The sequence below is a fragment of the Carlito syrichta genome, unplaced genomic scaffold (genome assembly GCF_000164805.1).
Source record: "Carlito syrichta isolate Samal-C Ts95f unplaced genomic scaffold, Tarsius_syrichta-2.0.1 Scaffold305643, whole genome shotgun sequence".
NCBI lineage: Eukaryota > Metazoa > Chordata > Mammalia > Primates > Tarsiidae > Carlito > Carlito syrichta.
In genome coordinates, this window is record NW_007249739.1 from 238,957 (window position 1) to 262,136 (window position 23,180).

General features: G+C 34.5%; 1 protein-coding gene across 5 annotated transcripts in view; it reads left to right on the forward strand.

Annotated features, from left to right (window-relative positions):
* The first annotated feature begins 608 nt into the window (after positions 1-608).
* PHF20L1 (PHD finger protein 20 like 1) overlaps positions 609-23,180 on the forward strand; it is a 72,315-nt gene continuing 49,743 nt past the window's right edge. For 3 of the 5 annotated variants that reach the window (XM_008061952.2, XM_021714410.1, XM_021714411.1), the window contains exons 1-4: positions 609-729; positions 16,408-16,579; positions 16,731-16,815; positions 20,992-21,080. In XM_008061952.2, the coding sequence (XP_008060143.2) occupies positions 647-729; positions 16,408-16,579; positions 16,731-16,815; positions 20,992-21,080 (429 nt within the window). In that variant the 5' untranslated portion in view covers positions 609-646. Of the gene's footprint in view, positions 730-16,407; positions 16,580-16,730; positions 16,816-20,991; positions 21,081-21,312; positions 21,391-23,180 lie in introns of all 5 variants that reach the window. The other 2 variants (XM_008061954.2, XM_021714409.1) reach the window with 1 other exon arrangement.

A 23,180-nucleotide genomic window follows, 5' to 3' on the forward strand; every position in this document is an offset into this window, starting at 1 on the left:
ATTGAATTATTTGCTACCAAGGTGGGTGATTATAGGTCATTAAAAATCTGAATCCCAAGAGGAATGTGTAGACTTTTCACTGGCAGAGGAGCATGTCTGATGTTTCCTCCATGTTTGTGTGCCCTTCTGTCTTATGTAGTGTTTTGTATTGTGAGGCACTCAATACATATTTGTGGAAACTAAATGAAAAACTTGATTAATTTGTTTTCAAGCATTTCAGTAATCATATGCAGAGCACACAGGTGCCTTAAGTTTTCAGAGTGTGAAAAATCATTTTTGACTATCCTTCTGGAGAATTTTCTTGGACATTTTCACGTTTAAATGTAAAGCATTTTAGCCATTAGCAAGTTTTAATGACCCATTTACTCACTTATTTAAAGTAGTTAGCTTTTTTTAGTCCTTTTAAATTCATTATCAAGATTGCCTGCAAGTAGCACAGTATTTTACCTACAGCTGTTGGTAATCATCCTTCAAGTTTCTTAAGAAATTGGCAAGTATCTTAACTTCTTATTTAATATTTTAGAAATTCTGTTTAATTTTGTCTGTTTCCTTACACTATATTTCCTATGCATTGTGCATTAGAATCTAACTTTTTTTTTTTCTCTTGAGGTAGTGAAAAGTGAATACAGACGACTAGGATCTCAAGATGAGTAAAAAGCCCCCAAATCGCCCTGGAATCACTTTTGAGATCGGTGCTCGTTTGGAGGCACTGGACTACTTACAAAAATGGTATGGAAAATATGGAACTTTGACCTAAAGCACATTATCTGTAGCCTTGCATATACTGATTAATTGCGATTAAGTCTACTCATGGCAGCAGAAACATCAGTGTGTTCACATTTTGAGTGCACATATACATTGTTTTTTAGTTTTCCTACTCTTCACATTTTTCAGGTTGAACATTTGAAAACGATTTTTAGTCATCAAAATTATTTTAGGTATTTAAGAACTGAAAATAAATGTCTAGAATATGAGGCATATGGGGACGTATGGGTACCTGTGTGTACTTCATACGCACTGCATCCCGGAGAGGGAGAGGGCAGCAAGCTAGAGAACTAGCTCCTAAGCAGTGGCTACATTTTTATATAAAGCTGACTTTTTGGTCTGTGTCAGAGGTGGTCTTTCAAACTACAGAATGCATTAACAGTTAGCATAATACGTCTGCATAGTGCACACCTTCAGAAATGTCACCACTATTCACTATCCCACCTAAAACCAAAAATCACACTTAACCTCTGTTTTCACCCGAGGACAGTAACTTAAAGGCAGCTTTTACTATGTCCAGTACTAAATGGGCAGTCCTCTCAGGCTGTCTGTTTCTTCCCCCATTTTGGCCATCTGTGGTAAGTGGTAAATTGAAACTTCCCAACAAACCCCTTATATAGTGGTGTAGGGAGAATCAATTAACTGGAATAAAACCACCATCTGGAAAGGAGAGAAGGGGCAGCAACACACAGGGTCCCTGGGCCAAGGTAGGCATGAGGAGGGTTCTTAATTCTCCTAGGGCGTGCTTTCCACATGGAGGCCACGTGGCCTCTCTTGTGCTCTCTTGGCAGGTGTCCTTTTCTTGGGAATCTGGGCTTCCTAACCTGAGGAGGGCGTGGGAGGTTCCCCTGCTGGGAATGGTGCTACCTTGCTCTTTTTGGAGCCCACTTATTTTGATGAGGGGTCTGGTTTAACAACTTTTGGACTTCATCTACTAACTTTTGACATTTTCTCTCACTTTAAAACCATAGTGGGCACTTTTGAAATTTGCTTTTGATTGATTTGCATTAAGTCAACTTCCTGACTTGGCAGTGGAAGGCAGAGAAATCTTGTTTAGTCATGATATTTGACTTTAGACGAGGCTGGAGTTTCTGACTCTTATTACCAATGTTAGAGCTTGGCACATTTCCCTGACCCCAGCTTAATGGCCTCTTGTCTTGGGCTCTACTTCCCAACAATTTCAAATTACAATTTGAGGTGGGTATGCACAGTTACCCTTATCCCTAAGCTGCAGTGGGTGGTTCTTTTGAGGGACTTAATTGTTACTTTTAACATTTGGAGAATGTACATGGTAGTCCTCAGGAGGGCTTGTGAAGCACCTGAAATAGGCAGTAGCATCCTTCCAGGTGGTGCTGATAAAAATGTCTTTGTACATGGCCAAGTGTCGACTCCACTGAGCGGAGGTAGCAGAAATTCTCCTGAATGTGAACCATTAGACCATGCAACAAAAGATGCTAGTTTAGGTAGTGACTGGCTCTCCTGGTTCTGATTTGACCAAGAGGAGCTTTTTATTCTGAAGGCATCCTGTTGAATCACTGTGGGATGCCTTCAGAATAAAAAGAGTAAGAGTATGAGAAATAACGCTTGTTACTTTTTTGATGTTATTCTTAAGTTATGTATTTACTTATTTAAAGTTACTAACTTTGTGAATAACTAGTTAGTTAATTCATATTAATATATTCTCTTAGCTTCCCAATTGACTATATTAGAGTTGAACTAGCTTCCAGTTTTGGAGGAGCACATAGTTCATTAGTTTTCTAAGTAGTTTTCAGGGTTATTAATATAATTTTAGTGAGAAATTTAGTTTTGGTGGTGAAGTGTTTTCTGATTTACCAACTATTAAATTTGACCCCAGTAGTTAAAAGAAAAAAATTACAAAAAAGCCACAAAAACCTCACAGCAACACCTTTTAAAACCATACCTTAGCATTCTGTGCTGTTAGAGTATTTGGAATGTAAGAGAACAAATCAAAGTTGTAACTTCTCACCATGAAATTCATACATACTTATTAGATAGGATGATATCATGGCAAGGTACTCATTGACGAAGTTTAGATTTAATTTAGTGACTCTAGTAGCAGTTGTCTCTTTAATGGAAGTAAACATTAGCTAGGATAATCACATATGATCAGTATGGAAACCTGTCATCAGTTTGATTTTTATGAGCTCATTGTATAAAGACTTTGGCATTCTGCTTCAGGTGACTCATTAATTAAAGAATAAGAATATTGTATATATATATTCTCAGTAATTCACAGAAATGATTTTCTTATTGTGACTTTATTAGCACCATTAGTCTCAAGAACTAGTTAGGCTTGGGTGACCCTTAAATTTAGTATTAAGTGGTTTGTCATAGAACAACTATTTAATTGCTGAGATATATTTAATTTTATATGAGACAGAAAAGGTCTATGAGATCAGTGCTCTTAACAGATTTTATTTTTTTAGTGGGACCGTAAACTTTATTCTTCATCTTGTTTCATTTGTAAATTACCATTCCATATTTTATAGAAATTCTATAAATGTTTGCTTTAGTATTAGCTAAAAGCATAAGATTATTTGTTTGTTGAGAAACTGACATTCCTATAAAAACCAAAATACATCATTGAAAATGTTCTGAAATAATTTTTTCTCTCCTCCCTCCCTCCTTCCTTTCTGAGTCTGTTTTTTGCATCTATATTGAATGCTTAGTTTTCCAAATTTACTCCAGTTTAAAAAGTATTGAGTCATATTGGCTATAAATGTAGTTTGAACTATTATAGGCATTGGACAGGGAGGGAGGAACAGGAATACAAATCTTGCTTACTGTCTATACTTAAGACAATTACAATAAGCAGTGTTTTTATTATTGAAGAATTAGTTTATCACATGTTGATAAACTAATTACCTTTTGAAGAGATGTGCAAAAGTGGTGCTAGTGGAGCACCCCCAATGCCTATTTGTTTGTCCTATATTTAAAAGGACTTTCATACATAAAAAAGGAAAAGAATTGGGTATGTGCCTAGAAATAAAAGGGTAAACTCTAAATCTAGTGGGTGGAAATAAATGAAGTTAATGTCTCACTTTTAGGTTTGGGGCAGATTTGTGTTTTCTTAGCCTATTGTTCCTAGGAAAAGTACATTATTACTGTTTGAACAAACTATATCAAATATTCCTTAAAGATCAGAAAAATATCTTATCCTGAAAATACACTTTGATGTTTTTTAAGTTGTGGTTTATGACTTTTTATTTTTAAAGTAATTTTACATAAGAAAACTCACTGATGGTATGATTATTTACTAGTACTAATGAGCGCAGATCCTGAGAAGCCACTTAGAGGTCAGTCATCTTCAGTTCCAGTGTTTGTTTTTTGATACATGGATCGCTCCTATACTGACCAAGTCTATGTCCTATTGAGTAGTGTGGGCTGTTTTAATTTTAGAAAATATTGTAGTGTTACTTAAGACATTTTCTTAAACTTTATCCTCAACTATCTGCATAAAGACTTTAACATGCTGACATATACAGCTAGCGCAATCAGCCATTTTTTATTTCCATCATATTTTCCACCACAACCTCTGTATGTCCAAACCATGATGTTGAGTTTTGTAATCTCTTGAAGGCAGTAGCATAATAAAAATGAATATAGATGTATTGATACGATAATATATTTGGGGAAAGAGAAGGAATTGAAGTTACGTTGGAGACACTGTAAGGGGATGGGTTTAAATTCAGACTGTTACTTATTAATCATGTAAACATGGGTAAGTCCTTGAACTTGATTTCCTTATTAGTAAAATAGAAGCAGTGTTACTGGTTTTCATTTGGATGTCAATTTTTAAAGATCAAATACAATTATGTATTTAAATTTGCTTTAAATTCTACAAAATAATACATAGTTATAAAGCACTGAGGTGAATGCAAGGGAAGAGGGAGATTTGAAAAATACATCTGGGGATCTGAAGACTTAAATGTATCTAAGTTTTTAAATGTAGCTTTAGTGTTGACATGAGAGTGGTTTGGAATCATAGAAGGAAAAATATGTCATTGCAACAAACTGTAAGATAGTCTTTTTGAGGTGATCATAAGATCCTCATCTTTCCACAGATTTTTACAGTTTGCAGAGCACCCTTGTAAATATTAAAGTCTGTGATCATTCTGAATATTGTTCAGTAAGAAAAGTGATAAAATCAAACTGGTTTTGACGATTGATTTAACTTCTATTTTTTTATTGAAATCAAAATAGTTACTCTATACTAAGCAATTTAGTTAGAATGCAACAGACCAAATATGTTCTGATGCTAATCTTAATAGAAATTTGAAATATAGAGTTAATTTAAAACATTCAGATGAGTTATGGCTCCTCTGATTAGTTTTGGAGTATTTCTATTTAATACCCTTCTAGATCTAAAGAAAAGGGAAGTGAAAGATTTTTAAATGTGGAGATATCCCCAAAGTACCAGCGTTTACTTGCACAGTATAAATTTGAATTGGCAAGTGCTATTTTCACACATTTGGAATTTTTTGAACTATATGGAATACTTGCAAATGTCTTTAAGATGTTCATGAACAGAATTTTCATAGAATGAAAAAATGGAGGAAATTTAGGTCATATCAAGTAACAAATACTCTCTAACTTAAAGTTCATATTTTCTGAATAAAAAGAGTTGTTATTCAAAGAAAATTATTTGTAGAGAAAAGTTGTATGCTTTATATTTAGAGTTGGAGGATGCTCCTGAAAGGTAGTGTGGAGAGCAAACTTAGTGCTGCAGAGACAGTAGGTGAATATTTTTAAATTAGAGAGTTTTTTACTAGTATAAATACTATTTTTGTGTTTTTGTATATTAGGTTTTTCTAAATTTGTATATACATGAAAAACAATTATTATTATTTTGAGTCACTACCCTTAAATACATTTTCAGCCCTAGACTCAGAAAAAGCATACAATTATGTGTATATACTAAAATAGCTGAATCATATAGAAAACTATCCATGAATTCTAGTAAGGACCTTTCTTGCAGAGAATTTAGATGAAAACCGTAAGGTGTTTTTTGGGTTTTTTTTTGCGTTTTTTTTTTTTTTTTTTTTTTTTTTAATTCTGAGATTGTTTACATTCAGTTAGTCACAAGTTTTGACTTTTAAGGTCAAAGTGGACCATGTGCTTTAATTATCAAGCGGGTGTGCACCAGTACATAAATATTTCACTTCTTTAACTTTTAAAATTTCCACAAAAGAAATTCCATACATTCTTTTTAATAATGCTAAGATAAGAAAGTTCCCTCCCCTACTAAAAAATGAGAAAAGCAAGATTAGAAATAGGGTCAGAGTAGATTTATTTATTTTAAAACATAATTGTTCTCACTGTACTTGTTTTTCTTGCTCTTATGTTCTCCCTTTCATTGTGTTAATTCTTTTTTAAAAAAAAAATTTCTGATTTGTAATCTTTTTCTGCTTATCCTAAATTTTTTGAAAAGTGAGAGAAGGAATACTGGGAAAAGTAAATTGAACTGGAAGTCAGAAAAGTTTTTTAAGTGCTGCTCTGCCATGAACTATGTGACTTTGAGAGATATTTTTTGCTTTAATGTTCTTAAAATGAAGGTGTTACATTTTAGATGATCTTTCAGGTCCTAATGGATTCCAAACTCAATTTCTTTTATTTTCACCTATTCAGAAATGACAGTTTTTGGGGTTTTTTTTAATCTCACTTTTAGGTGGATAAATAACACAAAGCTGAGGTAAAAGTAAGATAGACAAACAGAAGTCTTAGTTTGTTCAAAACTGCTAGTCACTAGAAGAAAAAAAAAGAATTGAGAAAAATAAATAAATGTGCTCCAAGTAAATCTGGAGCAAAAATGGAGAGGTTTGAAGCATGTGGCGTGCTGCTGGGCTGGAACCTTTGATTCCTAGTATAGTGAACTCTCCATTACAGCCCATTATCCCGTGTAGACTTCCTGTAGCTTTGAGCTTAGTTAATAAAATGAGCTCAGTGTTCACAGGCCATCTTAATTCCACGCTGACTCTAGTGTGTGTGTGTGCCTGGCATTTAGAAGGGCCCTGACAGTCCAGCAAGCCTATGTCATTCTTGTTCCTTGGAATTAGAGAGTTTGGGCAAGGCAGGTACTTTTCCTTTTTATTTGAATTGGAGTGTCACTCTGTCGCCCAGGCTGGAGTGCAGTGGCATGCTCACAGCCACTCCAGCGTCCACCTGCTGGGCTCAAGTAGCCGGAACTACAGACGAGCGCTCCCACACCTGTCTAATTTTTTGATTTATTGTAGGGGTAAGTTGCCCTGGCTGTTGTCGAACCTGCAGGCTCAGGCAGTCCCCTCACCTCGGCCTCCCAAAGTGCTAGGGTTACAGGCTTGAGCCACCGTGCCCAACCCTAGGCAGGTACATTTTCAGGTTATCTGTCCCAGAGAGCCTTCCTCCTGAGCTTACCTTAGAATCAGTCCTCCAAGCTGATGACTTCCTGGCCTCCTCTGTGAATTTATTATAGTGTAAAGTCCAGGAGTCTCCTGCTGTTCTTTGTGTATGTGCATATATTCATATAATGGAATAGTTGACCGAGTGGAAGACAGTTTTATTTGCTTATCTGATGTTTGTTGAAGTCCAGCCGTCACATAACACACACACATCCAACTCCAGTTTGTTACATCATTCCTACTCAATGTTGTTATTATGTATTGTGAGTTTCACTCTTGTCACATCACATTAGATAATGATTTATTTTTTGGTAGGGGGTTGATTAGAAGTACTAACTGGGAAATAGTTTATCTGTTATGGTAGCTAACTCTACTAAAAATGTTTTGCAATTCTAGATTTGCTGAGTAGACAGATCTGGCATCTGCAGACGCTAAAGTGTTTTTAATTTTGTTTTTAAGTAATTTTTTTTAAGCTGTGGGAGAAAATACCAGTTTTAATTTTAAGTTTGTAATATCAGTAGTATAATTTTTAAAAGAAGTTAGCAGAATATTGAAAAGGCAGTTTAGTGTCACTGTTCTTCATAAGGGTCCCAGCTATTTAGTATTTTTACTGTAATTTGATATTTTGAAGAACTGTTGACCACCCCTGCCGCCACTAACCACACATCTTTAGCACATAAGAATATTAAGTTAGAAATTGATATGCAAGTATAATGTTATTTCAGTAATTATAATTAACTCAGCTTTGAAAGATTGTTGCAGTAATGTTGAAGGAAGAATACAAATATTCATGTCATATTCAGAGTGTTTTAAAAGTCTGTTTTCTCATTGCCAAAAAAACTCCTCTTCAGTTAAAAATGAGTGTGGCTCTAGTATACCATGATTAGATAAAATGCTGAAGTATAAGCTATTTATATGAAATATTGTATATACAGGGCCTCACATAGTAATTTACTCATAAAATGTGTACAGCAAAGTTTTCGAATTTTGCTGGGTTTATAAAGAATGAACACAAAAGTTTTGGTCATATCTTGAAATACTTGGTTATCATGGCAGAAAATTATGGCAAATGAATTGCAACTTTTGGATTGAAAACTAAGGATATATTTGTCAACTTAGATTAGCAAATTTCATTTCATTTTTAAAGTTACTTTAGGTTTCCCTAGTTCTGAAGCTTATTATGTCCTATATTTTCTATCTTAATTTTAAAATTTATATTATGACAGTTTCAGACATGATAAAAGTTAAGCTACTTTGCTTTCTCTCTGAGTGTTTTATTTTAATAATGTGATGTTTCATACTTGAGACATTTTAATGATAAAACAGAAGAGTCTTTTTCCTTGGTTTCTGTCAATATATTCATGCATGGGGGGTAGCATATCTCTCATGCAGTATTTTCCATACTCTTTGGGCTAACAACTTTAGGCATTTTGCTTGTATAAAAAGCAGGCATGTTGTTTGTGTAAAATACAGATGGTTAAAATGAGCTTTTCAAGAAAATAAAGAGATAAAATAATTTTGATTTTTATGTTGTTTTTATCTGTTTTCAGTACCTCTTGGTAAGACCCCTCTTTATTGAAACACTGCCGTAAATGTGACAAGAACTGAAAATCATCAGTTGCAAGATGCAGAACCAGTAATGATTGAGAGCATAGTCTTTGTGGACAGAAATACCTGAGTTCAAGGATCCACCACTTATTACCTTTTTTCATTTGAGCAAGCTACTGAACCTTTCAGAGCCTCCATGACCTCCCTTTAAAAGCTGGGAACAGTAATAGTACCTAACTCAAAGGATTCTTTGAGAATTTAAGCAAGATAAATGCATGTTAAGAGGCTAGCATGGTTTCTGCCACATGGTAGGCGTTTATTAAATGTTAGCTTTGATAGCAATAACGTGAACATTAGTTATTTTAAGAAGGTACAGTTAAATAGAATAGGAATTGATGTAAATTTTAAAAATATTAATCATAGTCTTATAAACAAATGTGACTGTCTTCAGTAGTAAATGTTAATGATAAAATGTAGCATACGTGCTAAATATTATAAAATAGAACTGGGTGACTACAATCTGCTAGAATTTTGAGTTTTTATGGGATAATTAAGTAACAAAGAGTCGAGTCATAGTAACCTGAAAAAATTTTATGAAGTACATAAACTTGGAGCCAAAGGAAGAGTATGTTTTAGTCAAGGAAGGTATTCTTGATGGTCTCATGGATTCTTGTGATGGGAGAAAGTAATGAGTCCAGAGGCTGGGCGCAGATATTTTGCTTTGGTTAGAAGCAACGGTGTGAATGACTGTATGCATGGCACATGGCAGGAGATTTGATGCTGGGGGTAGAGGAACAGGAGTTCAAATGTAGTGATCTGAACTGAAGCACTGATTTAAAAGGAGGCTGCCCCAGATTCTAAAGGAAAAGTCATAGCTGACTCTGTTCTTACCCTTCATTTGTTGCAAAGGTCATGAACAAGTAGGAAGCAGAGTGAGCTGATAACTGCTGGGCATGTATTATGGGGATGAATGGGTTTGAAGAGAGGACCCAAGAAACAATGTGACAAGATCCTTAGGATTCAGTGTTGACGAAGATGTGATTTTGATCTATAAGTTAACATTGGAATGATCTTGAAATTTTAGATTACACTGTATTAACATAACATGTTAGAATATTGAGTTTAAATTAACCAAAAGGATTTTGTTTTCAGTATGGTTTTTTCTTAATTTTTAAAATAATATTATTATTATTATTATTTGAGTCAGGATTTCACTCTGTTGCTCAGGCTGGTGTGCAGTGGCCCAATCATGTCTTACTGCAGCCTTGACCTCCTTGACTCAGGCGATCCTTCTGCCTGAGCCTCTCGAGCAGCTGAGGGTACAGGTGCATGCGACCACACCTGGCTAATTTTTCTATTGTTTGTAGAGACAATGTCTCACTGTGTTGTCCAGGCTGGTCTAGAACTCTTGGGTTCAGACAGTCTTCTTGCCTTGGACTCCCACAGTACTGGGATCACAGGCATGAGCCACTGTGCTCAGCTGTGTGTGTGTGTGTGTGTGTGTGTGTGTGTGTGTGAAGTGTGAGACAAATGTGCAGTATCTGAAAGCCCTGAATTTTAAAATATTGTAGTAATAGGTGACATTGTTATTGCAGTTATAATCAATAGATGAACGCTTTTGAAAATTACAAAGCATAGTGTAAATCTAAAGTGCTTTCAAGAATATTGTGTTTACTTTGGATTATATTCTGCTTTAATTTTTGTTATTTGGCAGATAATCCTCCTGACAATCAAATGTGAGACAGTTCTTACCCCTCTATGTCTAACTCTCTTAATGTTTTAGTCATTTTTTATGAACACCATGTTATAAATGAAGTTCTTATCTGCAAAACTATTTTGAATTGTTAATCCTAATTCCCTAGGCATCTGCTAACATTTAGATCATGTTTCAGTCATGTTTTAAGTATATTTCATACATACTATCCTTTAAAACTTAACTGCCTTGGCCAAAAGAGCATATTTGTTCAGCTAATGTGTGTACTAGTTGAATGTCTTTGCTTACTAGGTATTACATTATAATTGTGTTGACTTATTTGATTCTCCTTTTCTTTGTTAAGTGAAACGAATGAGGAGCTGTCAGTTTCTAAATTTACATAAATTAGAAATTATATTGTCTTATCAATATAAACAGAATTACTTAATTAAAATATATAATTTGAATAACGTATTGGGGTAGTTTATAAAAATACATTGCCTTTTTATTGATATGACGCTTATTCAAATAGTTAGTTAAATCTCAAATCTTTTAGTGAATTCTGATTATCTTTAGGACATTTGGTAATATGTTCGACCTTGGTCAGGGGATTGTAACCAATCAGTGAGCTAGTATCAACTCTGTCCTTCAGCCTAAGTGCAGGAGAGTGTAGGTCATAAGTATATCAGTTAAATTCCTTTGTCATTTTCTCACATCGACTTTCTTTGTTGATACAGGTAAAAATCGATATGTATATCATACTAGATGACAAATCAAAATGAGCTCCTTAAATGCAAATAATGTTTGTTTTGCTGTTCCTATGTTGAATACAGAGGGATTTTTAAAATCAGTCCCTCAGATTATATTTCTGGCATAGCTGCATGCTCACCATTACTTCTCTCTTCCATCCGAGGATAACAAAATCCTGACAGTTTTTATGTTAATAGTTTATCTTGCCTTACAAAAGTTTGTGTTTTTGTGAATACGTAGACTCCTTTGAAAATCTGACTAAACATAGAAATCCCCACTTCGAAAGACTACTCATACACGAAAGACTACACTAAAACTACACTACTTTCATACATGAAAGACTACACTAAACACAGCATTTTGCATTCAGCTTCAGGGAATTCCTGGTCTCTTGATCTAGTGCATGAATCAAGAACTGCCCCTGTAAAACTGTTAACAGTGTGAGCCAGTATAGGAATTTACCACTTAGGGTAATTCCCATTTTATATTTCTCACATTCTTTTTGTATTTCTATAACATTCAAGAGTTGACTAGGGAACCGATACAGTATATTCAGAGTATAGGTCACCTCTTTGGTCAGTATCTGTTTCTTACTGGATTATGAGTCTAGTATCTAGATGTTGCCTCTCTGAACAGTCTTGTATGAATAGGAGACAAGTAAGGCAATACGATACTTAAGACTTTATAGAGAGTGAAATAATTTTTATTTTTGGTGATGGCTTGCTCTACCCCAGGTGTGTCCATTGTTTAACTCGACTGTTAAAGGACTTTGATTCAAAAAGGATCCCAAGAAATCAATTGAGATTAGTAGAATTACATACAAGAAAATTCTGTTAAATTCAGCAAGAATTATTTTAAAGTCTTCTTAGTATTTTAAGATGCTCTTCATTTCCATTAAGCCAAAAAAAGAGCAAGAAATGACTCATTTTAGTGTGAATTATTTTCTTGTTAAGTTTTCTGAGGGTAAACTGTTCTCCAGTATTCAAGTATAAAAAGACACGAAAGCAAGATAAATCCAGTGGAGAGGAGGTGATCTTTTATTTTCTGCACAAGTAAATAGCATCTAAGCAATGCATGCTATTTGAAGTGGGATTATAGTAGGGAAAGTAAATAGTAGACACTTTGTGGTATTTTGCAGTAGTCGATAATGAGTAGAGCTTGTTGTAGAATTTTGACATTGAGAAATCATAGTTTTATTGAGGTTGCCTTCTCTATCTCTTGTTGAATCCTTGAGAGATGCCAACTGTGAATGTTATCTTTTTATCCTTAATCATTGTTATTGGCTTCTTATCTCTGACACTTTAAACTCTGAAATCCTTGTCTTCTACATCTTGAATCTTTTCTCTAGTCATTCATAAGTGTCTGGGACTGGGCCTAGTCACTATCCTTTACCCTAACAGCTTTCTATGATTTAACCTTTAAAAAGCTGACAAAACAAAAACATTAACACTACGTCTTCCAAATTCAATAAGAAGCTTATGTTCAATTCATAGTCAATTATAATAAAACATAGTGCCTCAACGCAATATTGTAGTTCAAGATAGGCATTTATGAATACATTTGTTCAATGTTTTTTATTTCTCTGTATGTATCAAAACATTATTACTGTGGCCCTCTGCTAGAAAAGTCATTTCACTCATTGTATAGACTTGTATGTTAAATTGTCATTTTATGCGTTTTACATGAATTGCAAAGATCTTGATGCTATGATTTTTTTCGCTAAAGTGTAACTGATAACCAAAATAAGTACAAACTTTAAGTGACTCCCTGTTGTCTGTAGAATAAAGGGTCATTTCATTAGTGTACTATTTCATAACCCTTCACGTTGAACTGAGCTAACATGTCCAATCTGATGTTTCACTATTTTCCTTTATTCACTTTACTACTTGTAGTCTATCCAAAGGGAATATTACTGTTTCCTTTAAGTGCCCCTCAACTCTCTGAATATGAGGTCCTTGAGGACAGATACCACATCCTACTTGTCTTAGAATCCTCATTGGCTGCTTGTCTAACATAAAGTCACAAGATAGTTTTAAGTAAGTAAATGTTGAGTAAATAAGTTATGCTATGTGTATACATGTTACCTTTGTTTGTATATGTTACCTTTGTACCATGCTTATTAAATCTAAATCCTAGAAGCCCCCTGCCAAGTCCAGCATTGAGAATGCTTCCCAAGAATCTCCAATGAGCTCCCTAAATTTCTCTGAATGATTAAAGCATTTTATGTAAAATTTTTGTATACACTTGCCAATTTTACTGTATGTGGTATAGTCACTTAGATTATAGAGCTTATCCCATCTCTTCTGTTGGCATGGAGCATAAGCTTTTGTGTTACTTGGTCTTGGATTTGAATACTGTTGTACCATGTCTTGGACAGACTTCATCGGTTAAATGGAGACTGTGTTATCTATATTTTGGTTTCCAAGATCAAATGCAATAATGTATAAAAAGAGCACTTGACACTCAATAAGTAAAGAACAAAGAACCTAACATGCACGTGACAGTAAACATTCTGATTCTTTTCTCTTTCTCCTAATCTGGCTCTAAGAAAAGCCCATTGATAGTTGGAGTTAATTATGTTTGTTTTTGTCTACCAACAGTGTCTTATTAGATGCTCAAGTATATGTTGATGAATGAACAGAAATTTGGACATTCTTGATAATGGTAATATTTCTGTCACCTTTAAGATTCAAAATTTGAGTAGTAAACATTATAAAAATTAAAATACATAATAATCTCGAGTATTTGTGTTACTTATTTAATTTTTGGCCTTCAGGCCAAGTATACATACCAGTCTCTAGATATTTATGCACAGAGTATAACATGTAGTAACTTATCCTAAAGAGGACCTCTAAAATACAATTTTGAATATGGTTAATGCATTAGGGCATCTTCTCAGTCAACAGAATTTAAAATAGCTTGGAAAAGCCATAAGTTACTTAAAAATGCAGTCTAGATTTAATACATTTGAACTCATTTAGATTCTGATTCATTACTGAATTGGTTCACATGAAAATAAAAATAGTTCTTACTGTGGATTATTCTCACATTTAGAAGTGTTTCGAATATATAGAATTGTTTGCACTTAGAATTTGAAGGAATCTAAAGAGTAAATTTATTTGTATTCAAAATGTAAAAGATATGAGAAATTAAGATTTTGTGTTTTGAGAGAAATTTATCAATTTTTTATAATTGAAAGAAAATCTCCTTATAGTACTTTAGTGGCTAATGAATGTTGAAAAATAAAGGAAAATATTTTTCTAGGCTTCTCTAAATGATACTGACAATTTTTACGTTTTAAAAACCAGAGCAGCAAAAACAAAAAGCAAGAGCAACACTCCAAAACACAAACATAGCGTTAATGCTAAATGGGTGGGATAGACATGTCCACCTCAGAAGATATGTTAGTCTCCTGGGTTTCTTGTTTTTATGCTTTCCTTTAACAGATTCCTTAGAAAAGACTAATATCTAACTTAGGGCTTTAATTGGGTCACCAGCCTTCTCAGTTTGAAGAAACGTGCAGATTGCCTTGCTTCTCACTCCTGCTGAGCATCCCGAGTGCCTGGTGTGTGTCCTGTCGTGCTAGATGCTGCGGGCTACAAAGATGAATGTGATTCAGTTGTCACCAGAGGCTCACAGGCAAGAGGATCATTTCCAGCCTCATGCTTCTAGTTCTCTGCTATCAAAGGAATGCTAATGAATTTTCGTGATAACAGGTGTTACTTATTTCCCAGAACTTGGTAATACTGAATGTTTTATCTCTATCCTGTTGACAACCCGGAGCAGTCTTGCAATAAAGAAGGCAGTCTAACTTTTTAAAATCCAGTATTTCCCTAGCTTGTTTGAGCTTAGGCCCCTTTTTTGGCATCACACATATCAGTGTCTTGACCGACGAAAATGCTCCACAGCAGCCAGTTCGGGAGCCTGTCCCCAGCCGGATGTACGTGATGAGTGATGTGAGAGAAGCCAAGCAACTCCTGGATAAACCGAGGCTTGAACGAATGTACGCAGAGGAAGGGAGAGCAGTTTAGGGCTAGGCAGAAAGAATAGGATGTACAGAAGCACTTATGCTTGACAAAGCAGGATGTGTGGGGAAGTTCAAGGAACTCAGTCAGCATCATTAGACCAAAGTAGGGCTTCTGTTGAAGAAGGGAGGGGCTTACCAGAGAATGATGCAGGGCCGTTAGCGTGACCAAAACCTCAGACAGTTGATTGTTCTGTACAGCAGGCAGTCATTGATTCCTACAGTTCAAAGTTATATAAGATTATTGTGCTTTAAAGCCAGGTTTTGTTGTTTTGTTTTGTTTTGAAACAGGAAAAACAAACAGCTCACATGTATCAAAAACTAGCAAGAATATGAGATAAAACTATAGGACTGAATCATGTACTGCGTGCTGCTGTTGAGTTCTTTATGTTATTTAATCACACTTTTAGTCATCTATGAACATTTTAATACACTGCATTAGGAATTATAAGGCAGTTTTTCCTATGAAAAGTTTCGAGTTAACTAATTTATATTTTGCAATTAATTGTAGCAGAATTGTCACATGAAGACAGAACAACAAAATATTTTATGTTTTTCAATTTAAAGTTCTACTGAGCTTTCTCTTACCATTATTGGTGCTCATTATAAAATATTGTTAAATATAGAAAATTAAAAGGAGAAGAGTGAACTTATGCCGTATAGACACAATGTACATATTGGCATATTTGTATTTATTTCTAGACAAAATTTACACATTTATATTTCTGCAGAATATAATGCCTACCTGTTTTTTACATTTTCCCACATTATAGATTCTTTGTAAATACCACATTTAAAAAGTATATAATATTCGGTGAGTATCCATTGTTTGTATAGCTGTAGACAGTCTTCAGTTTTCCCAGCCAAATTTTTAGGTAATTTCCATTTTTTTGTTTAATTAGATAATATTTTGTGTATATATTCCAGAGTTGGGATTATTGGATCAAAAAGAAGTATGTTTAAGGTTCTTAATGCATGCCACCACATTAATTCCCCAAATGGTGCATTTATACTTCTACTGGGAGTGTATCAAGGATCTTAGATCTTGAGGACAAAAGACAACAATAATAAATAACTTTTTTAGCTTGATATTTTAAAAGTATGAACATTTGTTGTTTTGTTCATGGTTTTAATGGTAAGCAATATTTCAGTTAAGTCTTTCTGAATAATACTTTGTTTAAACAAAGGTAAAGATTATCTTGTGATATGAAGCCTTTTTTATTTTTGAGGTATCCATCACGAATTGAAAAAATTGACTATGAGGAGGGCAAGATGTTGGTCCATTTTGAGCGCTGGAGTCATCGTTATGATGAGTGGATTTACTGGGATAGCAATAGATTGCGGCCCCTTGAGAGGCCTTCACTAAGAAAAGAAGGGCTGAAAGATGAGGAAGATTTCTTTGTAAGTAGCAAGCTTTTACCATTTGCTAATTTTACTAGATATATAGTGACATATTTTATGAGGATTCTGTTAAATTTTACAAAAGCCATTTTTGTTAAGGAAATGCTTATTGATTATACATGGAATTGATCTTAAAAGTTGTTTAAAATAGGATTTTAAAGCTGGAGAAGAGGTTCTGGCTCGTTGGACAGACTGTCGCTATTACCCTGCCAAGATTGAAGCAATTAACAAAGAAGGTATGTATTTGAAATGATCTGAGATTTAAAATGGAATTAATAGTAAAATCTTTCTATATTTTAAAGTTTAATTAGTATATGTAATTGTTATGTAAATTGCTTCCCTGTTATATTTTATAATATAAGCTGTTATATAGAATAAAATGGCACATGGTTTACTGCCTAAATAAACTGTTTAACTTATAAGAGGTAAATAGTTGGTTAAAATTTTTCCACTTTCAGTTCAAAGACTTATGTATATGTATTTTGTTTCTACTTCTCTGTTTCCAGTTTGTGGCTAAGTTATATTAATAAGCACCTCAACTAGAGGATGAGGAATGTTTAAAGATACAGGGAAGTCAGATCAGTTCAACTCACAAGTGAAACACATAACAGTATTTTCTGAGGAAAGGGAATGGATTTTATCAGTGTGAGGATTCCCTTATTGTATCTTTTCCTGCCTTCCCTATCATTAATTTCCATAGATTAGTGAGTTAATTTTCCTAATAGCTTTTTGCAGACATTTTTTAGAATATTAGATACTGAGAAAATGTTGCTTAAGTGACCAAAAATGTTGACAGTAACACAAAAATTTGGTGTGTGTTAGTGTAGCATAAAACTGGAAAATCTGTTGGACAGACAATCAATTAAAAAAAAATAGAACTCATAGTCTGATTAATTTGGCAAGGTATTAAAATTAATATTTAAGTTATTCTTGAAAGTATACTTAAATATTGTATTTTTACAATTTTTAATTTAAAAAATTGTGAAATACTTGCAAGTGAACTTTGCAGGTCTATAATATATTCCTTTTCTACTACAATTATTTCTTGAACTTTACCACTTCATCATAGTCCCCCTCCCTTATCTGCAGGGGATATGCTCCAAGACCTTCAGTGGATGCCTGAAACCTCAGATACTACCCAATCCTATGTATGCGACTTTTTGTTGTATACTGTACATCCATACCTATGCTAAAGTTTAATTTATAAATTAGGTATAGTAAGAGGTTACCAACAATAGCTAATACATAAATAGGACAATCATGCAGTATACTGTCATCAAAGTTATGAAAATGTGGTGTCTCTCTTCCCTCCTTTTCTCTCTCAGCTCAGAATATCTTATTATACTGTACTTACCCATTTTCAGACCCCAGTTTACTGCAACCATGGAAGTGAAACCACAGATAAAGGGGCTAGTGTATTTATTATTTTCACTAAAGAAACAAAACCTTGATTGACAGCTTCTTGGCAAGAAGGGCATTTAATCTAAGTAAGGGAACACTTTCTTTAAACCGAGTCTTGAAACAAAATTAGTTGTTGTTAGATAAAGAAGTGATAAAAAGGCTTTTCTGACAGAAGAAATGATATGTGGAAATTAATAGAAGTAAGAGAGACATGCCTTGCCATTTTAAGGAACTGCAAGTTGTTTGGAGTGAAGGATTCCTTTAAAGGGGATAGAATAGCAGAAGAGATCAGAGGAAGAGGTAAGGGTTAGTATATGAAGTGTCTTGTAATCTTGCTAAAAAGTTGACATCTTATTTGGAAGTGATGAGAGTCACGGAAGAGATTTAAGCCTGGGTTTTAGACTAACAACAAACTGAGAGAAAACAAGAGGTAAGAGGAGATGGAAGAAAACATTTAAGAAGAGATATAATAAAGAATATTAGGTGTGAAAAAGTAAATCATAATAATCTAGCTAGAAAACATGATATAACTTTATAAAGACCTTAGTCCAAATTATTGTTTCAGTGAATTAAAATCACGAATATGGCTATGATTTTATTACCACTAAGTAACCTACTTCAGGAGTAGTTGCACAACATCTTGGTTGTTAGACGTGCAGGTTATTTTTCCTTTTCTGATTGGGCCTGTATCTCACTATGCAGTTACCCTTCTGTAGAACTGGCCTACAGGACTATATGCCCTAGTCTTACTCACATTGGCTCCTGACTGTCTAGTCCAGAGTCTAGCATGGAGTAGGCACTCAGTAATAATTTGGGGAAGGAAAGGAAGATTTAATGAATCTGTTCTGTTGGGTAATAGGACCCATCCAAGACAAAACAATTAAACGGCGATCTCTACATTAATTAATAACAGTTTAAGTGCAAAGAGCTTTGAGACCTTCCTTCTATGCTTAAAGATTCCTGAGTGTATGCATATGCAAACACACACATACACTCTCAAGCAAAACCACCCTCATTCTTTACTCCTTTTATCCACAGGCATTTAATATAGAAAATTAAGCTTATCTGTGTGGATGAGTGATGATACTGATTGGGATCCCTGCCATTTCAGGAGAAGTTTCAGTGGGCCCTTAGTGAAATATTGGCAGTACTATTTGTTTTTTAAAAAAATCTCCATACAGGTATTAATTTTGTGATTTCCATATGCCCCAAGTGATGGATGAGCTTGCTGCTTCTCTCCTCAAAACAAACAAACTAAAAGGCAAAGGAAGTCCTCAGGACAGTGTAAAAGCAAAACAAAATTAACACAGGTGAACATTTATGTACTTGTAATACGGCTTATAGAAATGAAGAAAAGGTGCCAATCAATATGTAGTGGAGTGATCTCGGTGATGGTTCTTGAAAAGTAGATTGGAGTTAGACAGACATAAGGAAAAGAGGAAGGCATTACAACAGAGAAAATAGTATGAGCAAAGGCAGAGAGGTGTGAATACCCAGACAGCCTGGTGTGCGTCGTGAGCTTGTCCAGAATTCTATGTTGAAGAAGGAGGAGGACAGACAGTTACGGGAGTGTTGGTAGAGCAAAGTGTATGTGCCATTTGGTGTTCTCAAAATGTTTCCAAGCCTTTACATCCTTGTTCACCTGATGTTGTTTTCAAAGCTTGAATTTAGATCTTTGTATCTGTGACATTCAGCATTGTGCTAACTATATAGTCAAATGGGGTTATTCAAATTACAAATAAAGAAAATATTTGCACATATATGCCATTGGCTTTGGTACCAGCCCCAAAACCATTAATAACAATTACCACATTCTTGCTTGTACTTCTTTTATAAAAGCCAAGTGGTACTTTACTGTCATTGGGAAATGGTGCAAAAACAATATCTGGGAAATGATAAAAATACATTTGAATTTCCAAAAGTAGAAAATCTACATAATGTACATATTTTCTAAAAGTTCCAGCTTGTACTGACTGGAAAGCATGAGGTCTGTAATGAAAAGTGAGTATGCTTCATATTAGACACATGGACAGGCTTGAGTCCTGACAGTAGGATAAGTCTGCAGGAAAGGCGCAGATACTTGGACTAGATTGGGAGTGTTGGTGGTGACCATGCTGCTGCTTACCTCAATGCCATTGGATGTGGTAGTTAGCCTTCCTGGAGCTCAGTGTCCTGACCTGCATATACAGAATTCTATCCAGATGATTTGAAAAGTATTTTCCAGATACAAATGTAGAAATCTGTAATTCTTATTTGCCGGTTTGTTGCTGTTGCCAAGAGAATAATCTTTTTTTTTTTTTGAGTTGGAGTTTCACTCCGTTGCCCAGACTGGAGTGCAGTGGCCGCTCCTGGCCACCACAGCCTCTACCCACTGGGCTCTGGCGATCCTTCCGCCTCAGCCTTCCGAGTAGCCGGAATTACAGGCACGTGCTACCACGCCCGGCTGATTTTTGATTTATTGTAGAGGTGAGGTCTCGCTGCCCAGGTGGGTCTCGAACCCGCGGGCTCAGGCAATCCACTCACCTCAGCCTCCCAAAGGCGCGGGATTACAAGCTGAGCCACCGAGCCTGGCGAGAATAATCTTTTTCTGGGCAAATGATCTTCTCCTTATATCAGATCTGTGTGTTTTTTATTTTGAAAGAAACATTCAAAGAGAGCAAATGACAATTCCTAAGGAAATACTACACATTTTAATAAATAATGACATTATTTTTGTCAGATATGTTGTAAGTCTAACGTAAAAATGATTATAAAATAAATTATAAATTCCTCTGTAAAAATCAGAATTATATCCAACTAAATTATTGAGACTTTGTGCACTTTTAAGGGAAATATTTCGAGTTGTTTTTAGAGGAAGAGAGAAAGTAAGCTTAAACTTGATGGAGTCCTAAAAAGGAGTGTATGTTTGCAGTTGTTGCATTCCAAAGCCATTTATATCAGGTCACTACTTGTTAGTGTTGCTATAAGGTTGAATTATGTTTTCTAATGATTCTGACTTGCTCCTGTTTCAGGAACCTTTACAGTTCAGTTTTATGATGGAGTAATCCGTTGTTTAAAAAGAATGCACATTAAAGCCATGCCCGAGGACGCTAAAGGGCAGGTAAGAGTGTTCCGTATTCCTGGCTACCAAAAGGAATATCTTTTTGAATGGTGACTGATCAAAATATATTTATATATATTTTTAAAGGTGAACTAATTGTAGGGTTATGTGCTGATAGCCCCAAATAGCAGCAAGAAAAAGAAGCTTAGAATGTAAAATAAATTATACACTTGATTTTTGCTTCTTTGGTTTTAGACCTGCTAAAGTTATAGGTCACTAGTTTCTGTTCCAGGTGAAATCCCAGCATCCACTAAGCTGGTGTTGTCCTATCGACCCAGCTGGATCGTGTAACCAGTCTGTGGGAAGTGAGGTAAGTGCCTATTTTAAAAATTTTGTTTTGTTTTCCTAGTATATAATCTCATTTAGAAACTTGATTTTTAATACAAACTTTTACACTGAGCTCTTATCTTCTTTGCTTCTACAAATCGTAGTCCTTCATCTTCCTTTAAAAGGCGCTTACCTGACACTCTAGGCTGTTTCAGGTAGAGCTGTCTGGGTCATATTATGGAAGCAGTGAATTATGCTTTGTCGCTGCTCAAAGCAAGAATGATGGTAAGCATTTGAAGGAGAATCTGGGATGGAGTTAAAACCACAATCTATTTGTTGACTGTGTTTTCTGAAATACTGGAAAGAAAAGGTGCCATTAGAAATTTAAAATATTTTCTCTTATGTTTTGCTGTTATTTGGGATTTTCAGCACCTGGACCTACAATTACTTTTAAGAACTTGAAAATCTTTAAAAATGTCTAATTTGGAAACATGCTGCATATTTGTTCCATACTATGTGTGGAAAATGTCATCCTGAAATGTGTTGAAATCATCTAGTCAGCTTCAGTGAAGTGTAAACATTTAATGCTCGAGAAATGAATGCCCACCATATTTAAATGCATTTTTCCCTAAGAAATATGTGATTGTTTTAAATCACATAGTTTTAAAAAATTTAGTTATGAAATGGTCAGCTAGAAGAGGTTCCCCCCAATTAATATGTATCTGCAATTGAAAATGAAAATGCTTTTGATCAGAAAATTGCTTTGTGTCTTCTCATATGTACGCATAAATAAAATGTTCTTTTAAGCATTCAGAGTTGTGATTCCTTGGCCAGTACACGGAAAGGTTAAAATGCTGGGGACATAGTTTAGTATATACCTGTTTAAACAAAAGTCTCTCTCTCTCTCTCTCTCTCTTTTATTTTTTGCTTTAAAGCAACTATTTTGTTACTCTGGTTATTCAGATGTTCATGAAATGACACTAATATTAATGCCTTAAAACTTTCTTTTTTCAAAGTGGGACATAGAGCCAGTTTGGTTTGTGGTAAAATTATAGGTTGTAAAACGTAAGCTTATTGAATATTTCAGATGTTTAGTTTTAACAGTTAGCTATTCTTTAGGCATACTATGATGTATATTAACATTAATGTCAAGGCCAAAATATAAAACTACTGAACTAATACTTGGGTTGTGGTATATTTCTTTTAGCTTTTCAGTTTTTCTACATAATTCTGAATTACAAGAAAATTAACAATATTCTTAGAATAGTTTTTTATAAACTGCTTCTATTTTATGAGTTGCTTTTTCTCAACAAGTTTCTGACCTGCTTTCATAGAGGAAGCTTGTTGAATCAGGCATTGCTTGGGCAAGGCTAAAATAATCTTACCTTACATGTTATCATCTAGATTTTCAGTACTTTGAGAGTTCCTTTATAAAAATAGAAAGGAAAAAATTTTATTAAACTAGCAATGAATAATAAATGCATCATGGAAATGCTCTTCTAAACTTTCTGTAAGAACCTGTATAAAATGTAACATTAATAACAATTTTATATATGCAGTCCTCCAGATTAACTAATATTCTTAAGCCTAAATAAAATCTTAATGCTATTGTTTTTTACTTTGAGCCACTTAATACTGGTGAACTTCTCCTTGCATTAAGAGGTTAGCTTGAGCTTTTAATGTTATAATGGATGTTGTGTGAGCTATCATCCTTACTATATATTTGTAGACATTTTTTTCTCACTAAGAAAAAAAAAATAATGGTAGACATATTCCCAAAATAAGACTCCTTTTCTCCCTCTGTCTACTTTTTTTTTTTTTTTAACATAATTT